The sequence below is a fragment of the Buteo buteo genome, chromosome 2 (assembly GCF_964188355.1).
Source record: "Buteo buteo chromosome 2, bButBut1.hap1.1, whole genome shotgun sequence".
Lineage (NCBI taxonomy): Eukaryota > Metazoa > Chordata > Aves > Accipitriformes > Accipitridae > Buteo > Buteo buteo.
Genome location: NC_134172.1, coordinates 45,714,039 through 45,726,327, shown reverse-complemented (window position 1 = coordinate 45,726,327; position 12,289 = coordinate 45,714,039). Strand labels below are relative to the sequence as shown.

The 12,289-nt window shown below is 40.1% G+C and overlaps 1 protein-coding gene across 8 annotated transcripts in view; it reads right to left on the bottom strand.

The window, feature by feature from the left end:
* Positions 1 to 12,289, bottom strand: part of RBMS3 (RNA binding motif single stranded interacting protein 3) — a 724,940-nt gene that overhangs the window by 71,102 nt on the left and 641,549 nt on the right. For all 8 annotated transcript variants that reach the window (XM_075052929.1, XM_075052943.1, XM_075052937.1 and 5 more), the window contains 2 exons: positions 9,428 to 9,474; positions 1,871 to 1,967 (listed from right to left, as the gene is read on the bottom strand). In XM_075052929.1, coding sequence (XP_074909030.1) covers positions 1,871 to 1,967; positions 9,428 to 9,474 — 144 coding nt within the window. The remainder of the gene's footprint in view (positions 1 to 1,870; positions 1,968 to 9,427; positions 9,475 to 12,289) is intronic.

Sequence of the window (12,289 nt, the reverse complement as noted above, 5' to 3'; positions counted from 1 at the left end):
AACTCAGACTCAACCCCAAGAACTGTGTACCCTAGTTTCCTTTTGCATCAGTCTGGGACCCACAACACAGTGGAAGTACACAAAAAATATAGCTGTGCTACAGCCATCAGTGGGCACCTCACTAGCTATCCCCAAGCTCACAGAGTTGGGCATGTGGCATCTCAGACTGAGCATGAGCAGGGAAGACTAGGAGAAAGTTACAAGGTCCTGATTCTCCAGATGCCCTGCGATTTTGTTAATGAAGCAAGTGATGAGAATTAATTGTATAACTGTGTGCTTCAACACTTGTTGAAGTTTATCAAAGTAGATTTTTTTGTTGAAAAGCAAGCTTAGTGAAACATCTTCAGAACTAAAATCAGTGCACACACATGCAAACACACCTCTACTACAAAATTTTCTGTTGTGAATCCCTACTAGTTAAAATATATTAGAGCTGCCACAGCTTGCTGCTGTTGATTGCTCCCACTCTTGCAGTTCCTCCTCTGTGCCAGGGCAAATGCCTTTGGGCTTACACTGCAAACTATTCAGCTTACACTGCAAACTTTCTGTGGAGAATGACATGGGTTTAAAAAAAAAAAAAAATCAAAAAAAAAAATCAATGGTTTTGGTGCAAATGCATCAAACCATGAACCGATGCAATGGTTCAAGTCAGGATGGGAGAAGGGAGCAACTATGAACTGTGGAGCAGTGCGGGGAATAAGTGCCTGGGTGGCCTGAATTCAGTGGCCTGAATAAGAGGGAGAAGGTATGACTCTTAAGCCAGCTTTGCGACTGAGAAAACCACATGGGAGCTGCACTCATATGTCTCTGGCACTGACATTTCTTTGGTGTTGCCATTTACTGAAATTTACTGTGTTTATCTCACCAAAACAACTTGTGTTTGGCAAGTGTTACACAGCCATCTAAAATTAAATAACACAAAAGTTGAAGAAAATTACAAGAATAATTTACCTTTGAAAATCAAGTTTGAAACACAGTAAGTGTAAGCACAACCTCCCAGAATTACCTGTAAGCAGTAGCATACCACCTCCCCCCACCCGCCCCCGGCAACAAACCAACCCTAACATTAAGAACAACCCACCATGCAGCTTTGCAAGTTTTGGTAGCTTATCTCAGGTAGGACTCAGGACTGGAAGGGCACTGATGCTACAGGACAGAAATAACTGAAATGGGAAAGTATATAGCCAATGACCAGCTTCAGAGTGAAGTGATATGTTCCCAGAGAATGGCTAATAATAAAACTATACAACCTGATTTTGACTTCCATCTCAGAAAGCCAGAGCACAGCAATAATTTCCCAGTGGAGATCTGTGAGGGATATGCTGAAAAGAGAAATTCTGAACGACAAACGTGTGGGAGACTAAAGAAGGATATGAGGACAGTTATCCTCAAGTAACTTGCTTTGTCAGGGATTATTGGATAAAAATGAATGCTTTTAAAGGATGCTGTTACTGGAGGAAATACTGCTGAGGTCAAAAGGTCAAAATACAATGCAGTCAACATAAATTATAAAAAAATGCATTTAAAAAAACTTCTGGCTAATGAAGTGGAGCCAAAATGACAAAACATTTCAATAAGAATGATAAGCTTCTGCTGTTGTCAACTGGAAATGAAGCAAAATGCTGCTTACTAGAGAAGCTGATTGAAATAAAAAATCATGGTGGCTTTCATTGCTAGTGTAAAAAATGCAAGAAACACTTAAAACCCTACACCAAATGATACCTGAATACTACTAGAAAGCCTTTTGTTTAAAGTGTGACTCAAGAATGCAAGCACTCACACAATTTTCTGTGGTATACGCTCTGCCTTCATCCACATCCAAAACTTAATTAACTGGGGAACATAGTAGACAAGCGCAAATCTGACGTACCTGATATGTAGAGACAGGGGAAGCAGCAATGAATGGCGTGATTGATGTCTGTGGAATCATGCGGTTTGTTGGAATACTGTACGGTGAGGAATAAAATCTGCAAACAAAGAACAAAAGCGAGATTTTTTTGAACCTTTCGTCTGCTAGGCTCTGACTAACTAATTCACTGCCTCCTGGGCAAAGACAAAAAGAGTCTACACAGGTAATTATGTCCATCTATTTCCAAAACCACAATACAGAAGATGTGATGGCTCCACTGAACAGATCTTGAAAATGGAAAGGAGGAGGAATATTTACACAAAGCATATTTTTTTCACTTCAACTAGCACAAATATAGAACTTTGCAGTACAAGAAGTAATTATCTGAAATGCAAAGACAGCTGATTTTCCAGAGTGCTAGCTAGTGAAAAGAAATTTCTTAGGCGATATCGAAGACAATATTACTGATTTCATTTTTACGTGTGGTACTGTTTTCTTTTCAGATCTTAATGCTTCAGTGCTGAGAATAACACATTCCACATACATGCCTGAATTATTTCATTAAGGGATGGCTACAAAAACTCTGGCTGAAATTTTCATATTCAACTAGGCAGAGAGCAAAAAACCCACTTTCTGGTGAAATGTATCAGGAATTATGAGTTTAAATGCCCCAGGCAGCACTGAAAATCTCAGATTTAGTTGCTTTTATTTCCACTGGTGCATGCTATGAACAAAAGTTGCACTATCTCTTGCTTGATGCTAATAAATGTTATATTCCTTCTCCTTCCCTGTGGGTTAATGATAATTGATAAAATTATCACTTGGAAAACATCACTACTAGTGGATTGTGTAAGTACTTAATATGTGTGTGCTTGTAAAGATTTTTCCATTTGCCCTTTTTTCAGTTTTAACTGTAAGCCAGAAGAATAAAGTTGCTTAAAAAAAGAATGTTTGTGGTCTTACAGCTGTCAAAATGCTGATATTTTGGACTCCGAGAGAGAGAAACACTCCTGTGCAGTGTTCTCTTGTCCAATTTAAACCCCATGCAGATCCTTCTCATATAGCATGCACCAGTCTTACAAGTAACACAAGCAACAACACTTTGCACATATGCTCTCTCTGTAACAGTGAAGCAGATTACACTCCCTGTCTTTTTATGTTTTTTGTTTTTTTTTCTCCCCACGTTGAGGCAATCAACAGAAGCTTTCCATGAGAGCCATGCAACAAAAAAATCATTACTAGTGTTTAAACAAGTGCTCTATTTCCTGATCACCCTGGCATCCTGGATTTAGTACTAATCAGTCTAGTTCAGACTGGATGCATTCATTCTGGATGCAGGCTCAAATAACTACCGGCTTCATCCAACCAATAGCCTCAGAAAAACAGGCTGCCGCCTTTGAAGGTTGGGCGGAAACATTCAAAGTTAGGAGGGGAGAGGGAGACAGAGAAGCAATCATTTGTTCTCTCTATTCCAAGTAAGATTTTAAAATGCCAAAAGCAGCAGGTGGCGTCTGAGTGATTTTTTGTTTAATAGAAATATATTGCTATTTTAGGAACATTTATCTGCCCTTACAAAGCTCTCACAGAGACTATTTTAAAACTGTGCCATTGCCCAATTTTATATATATCCTATTATGAGAACTTTGAGGCATTTGTATCCCACTGCTTGTATCAAACATTAAGTTCATACAACATTGCAGGGGAAGGGATTTTTACAGCACTAGCTGGGTTCATCTACGGCATTAGCATGATGCATATGTTATCCAAGTCCTGTTACAGGGGGCTTCTCTCAGATCAAGGTTAACCAGAAATCACTTTGGCTATGCTGTTGCTAAGTGGATGAACTAAGAAATGCTGTGTGCAGCAAATGAAAACAGTCAATGGCAGACTGACAGAATTTACTCTATGGGTAAAATGTATAATGTATAGAAATACATACAAACCTCTTAAACTGACGGACAGTATAAAAACAAAACTCTTTTGAGAAAACAACACAGTTTTGCTCATTCTGTTCTCATTCTGTCCATCAGCTTGGCACTGATGCTGCGTTCATACTTATACTGTGTATGAACTGCTCGGACAAAGACGAGTGCAGGGGAGAAACAACTTTCCATTTGGAAGTAGTGCTGATTCTTTAGAATAAACTCTTCAATAAATCCCAGCAAATACTACCGAATTTACGGAAAACGTGTGCTAAGCCAAGAACTTGACAGACAGCTAACTATTTCAGTTTCAGCTTAGAGATGCAGTTATCTGAATAGTACATAAGCTTGTGGAATATGAACTCTGGTAATGTGAAAAATACAGCCCTTCCAACAGCCCTGCCAATACCATTTATCTGTCGCAGTTTGGAATGCTCTCAAATAAGCATCAAATAAAACATACTATCAGGACACTCAGCTATATTTTGTAAATTCATGCACCAGAGCATCAAAGAAGAGAAAGGAAGGAAATCTGATGCAGCAGATGACAATGTGAGAAAATCTAGTTTATAAATTTCAATTTTAATAATAATAAATAGAGTTTAACAATCTGAGTCACTGTGACAGGCTGTAGGTCAAACATTTTGCAATCAGGAATCCCTTATATCCAGAGACAAAGGCTTGTGTTCCTGCCACAGTGTCACTTGTGCCCAAAGGGATCTAAAAGAAGGATGAAGATATCTCTGCCACGCATGAAGTACAGTGGTATGGTGAGGATAGGAGTGTCCTTGCTGAGGACAGACTCAAGCAGACACCCCCCCCTCCCCCCCAGGCATGAGATGATCAACCTGCCACAGTGCTGGAGCCATGCACTGCCCTGGCAGGACCCGCTCACAAAGAGGGCTCAACATGCTCTCACCTATGGGACACGGAGGCATCTCCCCAAATTCCCTTTACATACAAATGGGCTAATGTCCTAATATGTAATTGGCATAAGTGGCATGCTGGGGACCTAACAAAAGACAAGAGGAGCAAAAATGCAGGAGTGGCCTGTTCTGGTGTAAACCCTACAGCATCCCAACAAGATCTGCAGCTGTTGACCTTGCCATATTTGATCTTAGGCTTTCCTTTTTTTTTTTTCCTTTGGGCTCAGGGGGAGGTGAAATGAGGTGAAAGATGCATGTTGTAAGTAAGTCCAAGGGGATACAGGATTCTCAGTCATCAGAATATGTACATCAGAAAGAGGAGTGGAAAGAGAGATGAATTATACTGACTTTGACTCATTTTAGATATATTCAATTATGCCCCCAAGTTTCCTGGCATTAAAATGTAAAGTATCTGGTATGGTACTTTGAGAGCTGTAAGCTCTGTGGTAGTTGACCTGTGGGCTCTAAGGAAAGCTCTCCAAAAGGTGTAGCTGCATTTTCTGCAAATGCATTTGCATCCTTATATTGGCCCGGGCAGTTTTTTTGCAGGCTCGAGCCAGTGTCCCTGCTCCTCAGCTGCAATTGCAATGCTAGAAGCAAAAGTGTAGAAAGGCAGGCAGCAGGGGTGAGGCAAAATGGACATTGCCCTTGTATTAAAAATAGACCTTTTCAGCATGCCTAGATTCCATAAGCACAGGGAAAACTCATCACTAGGAAGCAAAAAGATGTGCCTGGATGCTCCTGAAGAGGAGTTTATAAAGGGCTCAAAAGAAAATGTTTTTAAGAGATGTTAAAAAGAACCATGTTCCCAGTACATCATCAGGCACACACAGGCAATGCTTTAAGAACAGTTTCTGTTGCTTAACAGACAAATAACATACTCCCCTCCTACATCAACCCTCCCTCCGCATTTAGGGACTGCATTGTCTGTAGCGTCTGGTCGCTACTTCCCTGCCAAAAAAATAGAAAAAACCAATCCATATGGTTCCCATCCTATGGGGGAATGTGCAAGCTTCCACACAGAATCTGCACAAGAGCAAGATCCTGTTTGCACTGCAATAAACACCATTTGCTCATGCCTCATGCCTGCGGGCAGTACTGAAAAAGTTAGATTCATAAATAGTATCCTGGGGCTCAAATAACGTAAGAGTATTACCAAGCATTATCAAGGCAGCAATTTTCTGTTGCAATAAGCCACACAGTCAGATGTTTGAGATGAAAAAGACCTATCTGAATATTGAGCCCATTGGCCAGCAAATGTGCAGTATAGTCCCCCAGATATCAGATATTAAACTGATACAGCACATCGCAATCTGAGCCAAATGGCCAGGAGGACTCAAGCCTCAGGAACATTTAAAATGAGCATCCTTACAGTGCAAGTACAAGAGCTCTATTTGTTCTTTGTGTGAGTGCATTAAACCACTAAATATTAATACCACAAATTGAAAAATCAATAGCATATTACAATGGGCACAGTACTCCCCAAAATAAAACCTGAGTACCTTTGTAAATGCAATTCAGAAAAGGCTGATTATAAAACAAAAAAGGCACAGAGAGATTGGCAGGGGAAAAGAGCTTATGTACTGAAGTGTGTGGTTACCACGTCTTCAGTAACTCATACTGCAATGCTACGGTACACTATGGGCCAGATTCTCTACTCCATTATACCAGTTTTACGCTGATGTAACTCCACTGGATGCTTAAACAGAGTTACATGGGCATAAAAACAATATAATGAAATGGAGAATCAAGCTTTACAATGTAATAGACTGAGAAGAAAATGATCTATTCCTTTGTGGGGAAAAAATCTTCGCTATTTTTAGTGAAAGTCTCTCTCACACTCTCTTTTGTTTTATTCCTGCTATAGATTTTCAAGGCAAATACACAGTTACGCAGTAATAAAAGTGATAGTACTACACCATGAGCAGTGAGAACCCACCTTTTCATTTGGACAACATACAAGAGTCCAGATTCTTCCCTGAGGTTTCCTTATGCCCCAACCCAAAACCTAATATAATCCACACCTCTTAATTTTAAACACCAGTCCATGACACCTGCAGGGACATGTCTCTCTAGTAGGTCTCCATCCTCCATATAATCCTGTGTGGACTTAGCAACTTACATGCATCAAAATGCATCTATCAACCCTATAAAGGATTCCAACAGACATCAGCATATGCAGTCAATCTTTCTTTTTAAGTTTTATTGGTAATTCGTACCTCACCTGAATCTTCACCTTGGTTTGGGCATCTTCACATTTCCCGTCTCCAGCCTCAGTTCACTAAGCTCCATGCTGGTGGACACCCAAAGGACTGAGCGACTCATGCTTATCACAGCACATCAACAAGTCCTGAGCTGCATGCAGGGTCAACACCCACTTAACCTGACCGCCGCACCAAACAGGCCTGAAGGTGGTCTTTGTTTTACAGACCTTTGGGTAACGTTGCTCCATGCAAACCTTAACAGCTTGGTCCACCTTACTGCCAAAGTATTATGCAGCATTTTACCCACAGGGTGGGTATGGGCACACCATCCACACAAGGGGGCTGCAAGCAGCATCTTTGTGCTCACTTCCAGACTGTCCTCATTGTGAGGAAGAGCAATGTGTTTGCCTAGCGCCCCTTCACTGACGATTAAGTTAACCCAGTTTACTTCACAGCGTTTAAGAGCCTTTAACTCTCACCATCGCCACACACCTGCTACGATACCTGTGTCTTGTGTCAGTGAGCAACAAATCACATTTGCACATTCTACAGGCAAAGCATTGAGGTGCTCCCGAACTAGCTAAAATAAAACCCATGAGCTAGATTTTTATTGTACTTGCAAGTAAAGGGGCTTATGAAAAATAGTAAAAATTTATAACTACAGGATACATAGAGACTATTCAGTGAATGCCTGGGGAGCTAAAAAGAAACTGTAATCAAAGGGGCCTGACGGTCCTCAGGTGACAGCATTTTAAAGATGCAACCAAAGGATGGAACAACAGTTGTGTAGTTTTTGGTGGACAGATCAATTTTTCCGCATAGTAAGAGCTTCTCCTCATGATACGGCATACAACCAAGATCTCACCATAAGAGCATTTTGAATCAGATGGTTTTGTCCTGATGAAATTGAAAATATTTTGACACTCTACAAAGAAGAAATATGTCAAAGCAGTAATTAATTGTCACTCTTAGAGAGATATCTAGTGCTGTGGTATATTTCATGCTTTACAAATAAAAGAACATTTAAAAAACTGCAGAGCCGAAATTCTCCATCGGGTACTATTTCTTTTTGCAATGGTCAGTGACAGAGTGTTCAAACAATTGAGTGACCAAATGATCTGAGCAGCCTGAACACCTGAGCAGCATGGGTACTCTTTGATAAAAATAATGTCTGATTCTGAGATAACTTTCATAATTTAAAAAAAAATATTCTTGAAGTAAAATGAGATTAATCTGAATGGATCATTCAAATTACAGTTTCCAAAACATTCACACAACTGACATGCAGGAATTCATTTGAAATAAAAGCCAGTTGTCTAGATGAAACCCTGGTGGATTATGAACTAGTGATGGTTTTATTTATAGCCTATAATGTGTTAGCAGCTAAAAAGTGTGACGATAGAGAAGACAGACTCATTTGGGAGATCAGAACAGGGAAACAGAACCAGAGGATTCTGAAATCACAACTCTGCAAACTCCCTCTTTTTTCTGAGTTGTTCTGGTTTGGCCGCTTCCTCCACAACATGGGAATATCACAAGTCCTACAAAGCTACTGCTTGTAATGGGCAATTAAAAGAAAATATACTAACTATTATCATTGACTTTTTTTTTTTTTTTGAAACTATGGGGAATGTTAGGTTTTTTCCTAAATGCTTCAACTAGCAGTGCCCTAACAAATATTTAACAAATAAACCCATTCTCATCTATATCAATACATTCTTCTCTTCAGCTGGAGAACACAGACAGGAGTATGTGTGGAATTTGATAATCGTATCAAACATCTCTCTGATCAAAGAGTGACTGTCAAAGAGTTCAGAGTTGAACCTCCTGCTTCTCTTCAAATTGTTGTTAACCTATCTGAAAGCATAGCTAGATTTCAAGGCTCTGTTTTTCTAGCTCATGAAATAATTGGAAATATAATCATGCAGGTAAGTAACACAATGATGTAAGTTCTCTACTAAATTTGAAAAAAAGGTTACAATTCTTTGTGTTGACAAATGGTAGTTGAGAAATTAAGAAGAGCGTTGCTCAGAATTTTACCCCTAAATCCCATCTGCTTACACACTGATTTAAGGCTTTCCCCCTATTTGGCATTTCTATTCAGACAATGCCATGGAAGCCAGCCAGCCTGTAGAGAGAACCCCAGATGAAGTAACAGCTCTATTATCCAAAATATGCTGGAATCTTCAACGATTATTTTAACAAAAGCAAAGTCAGTAAAGGGAAACTTTACTGGTTTCCACTTCATGGCAGAGAAGGATTAAAAAAACATCCACTAGCATTTGCCAAATAGAGATGGAAACTATTAGGAAAAACAACTTCCCATTCAAATGGATATTACAAACAAGAGGGCATAAAAACAAAAGGGAAACTAAAAGAAGACCTTCACAATATAGCATTACGTGCTTCAGACAAAATATGACTGAATGAATTTGCTTCTGAATAAGTTTCACTACAGAAAAAGAAAACAGAAGATGGCATTCAAAATAATTTTTAAAAAGGCACAAGAAAACATGCATTCCTTACCCATTCTGTATAGCAGCTGTTGGATCGTAAGTCAAAGCCATGCCAGCCTGCACATAGTTAGGGAAAAAAAACAGATTTTTACTATTACTGCAGAAAAAAAAAAAAAAAAAGAAAAACAAAAGACATTAAACGTATTCTAAGCCAAAAGGAATAAAAACTGAATGCAACTTAGATGGAAATCTAAATTCTCCAGGGAAGCTCAGATGGCCCAAAACAGCACGGACAGGTTGGCTACGTCCCCTGCCTGAGAGATCCCTGAAAAACAGATCTGTTCAGTGTGTTGGTTGTCATCTCTCCATAACATTTAGGGCAAATGGCTTTTGTTGCACCACTATCAGTTAATAACTCCACTGAGATCAATGCATTTACATCCCATTGCTTGCTGTAACAAGACAGGGCCAAATCCTGTTGTTACCTGTGAGACAGGTAGTTGCTAAATATTCTAAAGCCAACTTCACCAGAACTTCTCAGGAAGGAGTCTCATCTTTCCTACAAAGGCCACACCCTGCATGACCCCAGTCTAGCATTTCCCCAGGCTGTCACTCGAATTTACTGTAAATTCATTACCATGAGACAAGAAACAAAAAGTGGGCTGTGAAGCAGAAAAGACCAACCAAAAAAAAAAAAAAAAAAAAAAGTGCTTAAGCTTTTAAACAAGGCTTTTAAAATACTTCAGAGGTCTGGACAGCAAAAGAATTTGTTAATGGGTTACACAGAGCCTTTCAACTGCGGTTCACCACCAAGCAGATGGTGACCTGTGTGAAAGGATTTGGCAGTGTCAAAACAGTGTCCAGTTAACAACTGTCACCACCGCTGCCATTAGCAGATGTATCCACAGGTACCACAGGAAAGGCAGGTAGAGAGCAGGGCTGGAGACTGAATTTCACGCTCCACCTTATGCTCCAAGACGGCAGTCGGGGCTGTGTGGGAAGGACCAGCTTCCTCCCCAGCATTTACTTTAAGACATGGGACTGACAATCTCTCCTCCCACATACTGCATTTGCCTTGACTTTTTGTCTCCCGTATTTATTTTTTTCCCTTCCCTTTTTGAAACACTTGCCAATGTGAGACACTACCAGGAGATGGGAAGACATCTCCCTTTGTGCACGGCTAGAAGAGGAGAAGAGAGGACCCCCGTTACTCACGGCGCTGCTCTCCCTTTGGGAGCAGCTGAAAAATGGCCATGGCACCATCCCACCCCAAGGCACTGTATTTCTCTCCACTTGTCATACAGACCATATGCTCGTTGCCTGAGACGGGAGACAGCAGCATTTGCTTCAAGGACAGGTGCTTTACCAACCACGTGGCAGGGTCTGTGCTCCTGGTGGGAGCTTTTAAAGCCCCTGGACCCATCTACCAAAGTACTTTTGAATAATGGCATCTGCCCCCTTCCAGATGGCTGCTCAGACAGGTCAGGAAAGCGTTTGGGCTTGGCCGGCTCCCACGCAGGCAGGTGAGCAGCCAGGGTAAATGCTCTGGTGACGAGCAGGCAGATAGCGAGCAGCACTCCTGGAAGAGCCAGCTTAGCCCAGCAGCTGCACGCTGGTCTAAGAGGACATGGTCCAAGTTTCCAGAGGCCCAAAATAATTTCTGATCACACTACCTTATGCAGCCAAAAAAAAAATGTTCATGACATTATTAAATTTGTATATTTTTCTCATTATTCTTTTAAGCAGATGCTAGGGCAAATGCTTTGCTTTTTGAAAATGCCATTGCTTTAGTAAAATATGTACTATCTCCTAAGCAAAGGATAATTCAGGAGACTAAGGCCAAGAACACATGGCTATTTTTTTAAAACGCATTCATTTCATACAAAGAAAAACAAAAATGGCTATTTCTGCAAGTTCAAAATGTCAAAAAATCAAATTTAGGGTGACCCCAACCACTGCTAATTTTGATGTAAAAAAATAAATTAGCTTAGAGAATCGTAAGGGATGATCTACTTAAAATTTTTTTACATTCTTATGTCTTACACATTCTCAGCATATTGTATTGTTTGGTAAGGTTGCATTAATTACTAATGGAAATGTATACAGTTCATTTCAAAAGAGAACCAATAAAACTTTAATATCATAAACTTTTTTTTTTGTCTGTAATACATTTTAGAGAAAAAATCCTCCCTTATTTTCCTTTCTCTTTTCAACACTTGTAACGTTTGTTATTGCTCTCTTTTTATATTCCTGCACTGGTAAAGACAACTTAGATAGCATGTATAAGCCCTAGAGGAACAGAAAAATTAGTTCTAACAATTTAAAAAAAAACCCAAACTTAAAAATAACTTAAGATATTCTCTGTAAATGAAGTTGTTGACTTTTTAACATCTCATCACACATCTACTCAAGACAAAGAAAAAAACCCCTTATAATTCCTTGGGAAAGGAGAGATTCAGGCTTTCTAGATAAGGGAGTTTCTAGATCTAGCAGTCCTTAGAGTTGCCTGGATAAGAGCTCACTATATCCCACAGCTCACATTAGTGTGACCTGGGGACAAAGTAGCAACAAGGGAGGGAGGGCTGGGAGGAAAGGGGAAAATGAACAATTGCTCTTTTTTAGTTTCTTGGAGATAAATAAAAATGATGGTGCAGAAAGGATAAATTGCAGCAGGTCTTTCACTGGAGCCCTAACAGTGCTCAGTGTCCCCGTGAGAACTGCAAACACACGTTTACGTCGCTTTCAGTTACTTCTCTCATGGATATTTGAGCACGCGATCGTGCACAGACCCTCAGCTTGCCCTCCAACCCCATCACACCCCAGACTTGAGTGTGGGTGCATGCAGACAAACTGCACGTACTCCATTCTCCATATATTAGCATCACGTCCATTACATATTATTGGTACTAGAAATAAGGGACACTGTTGTGGG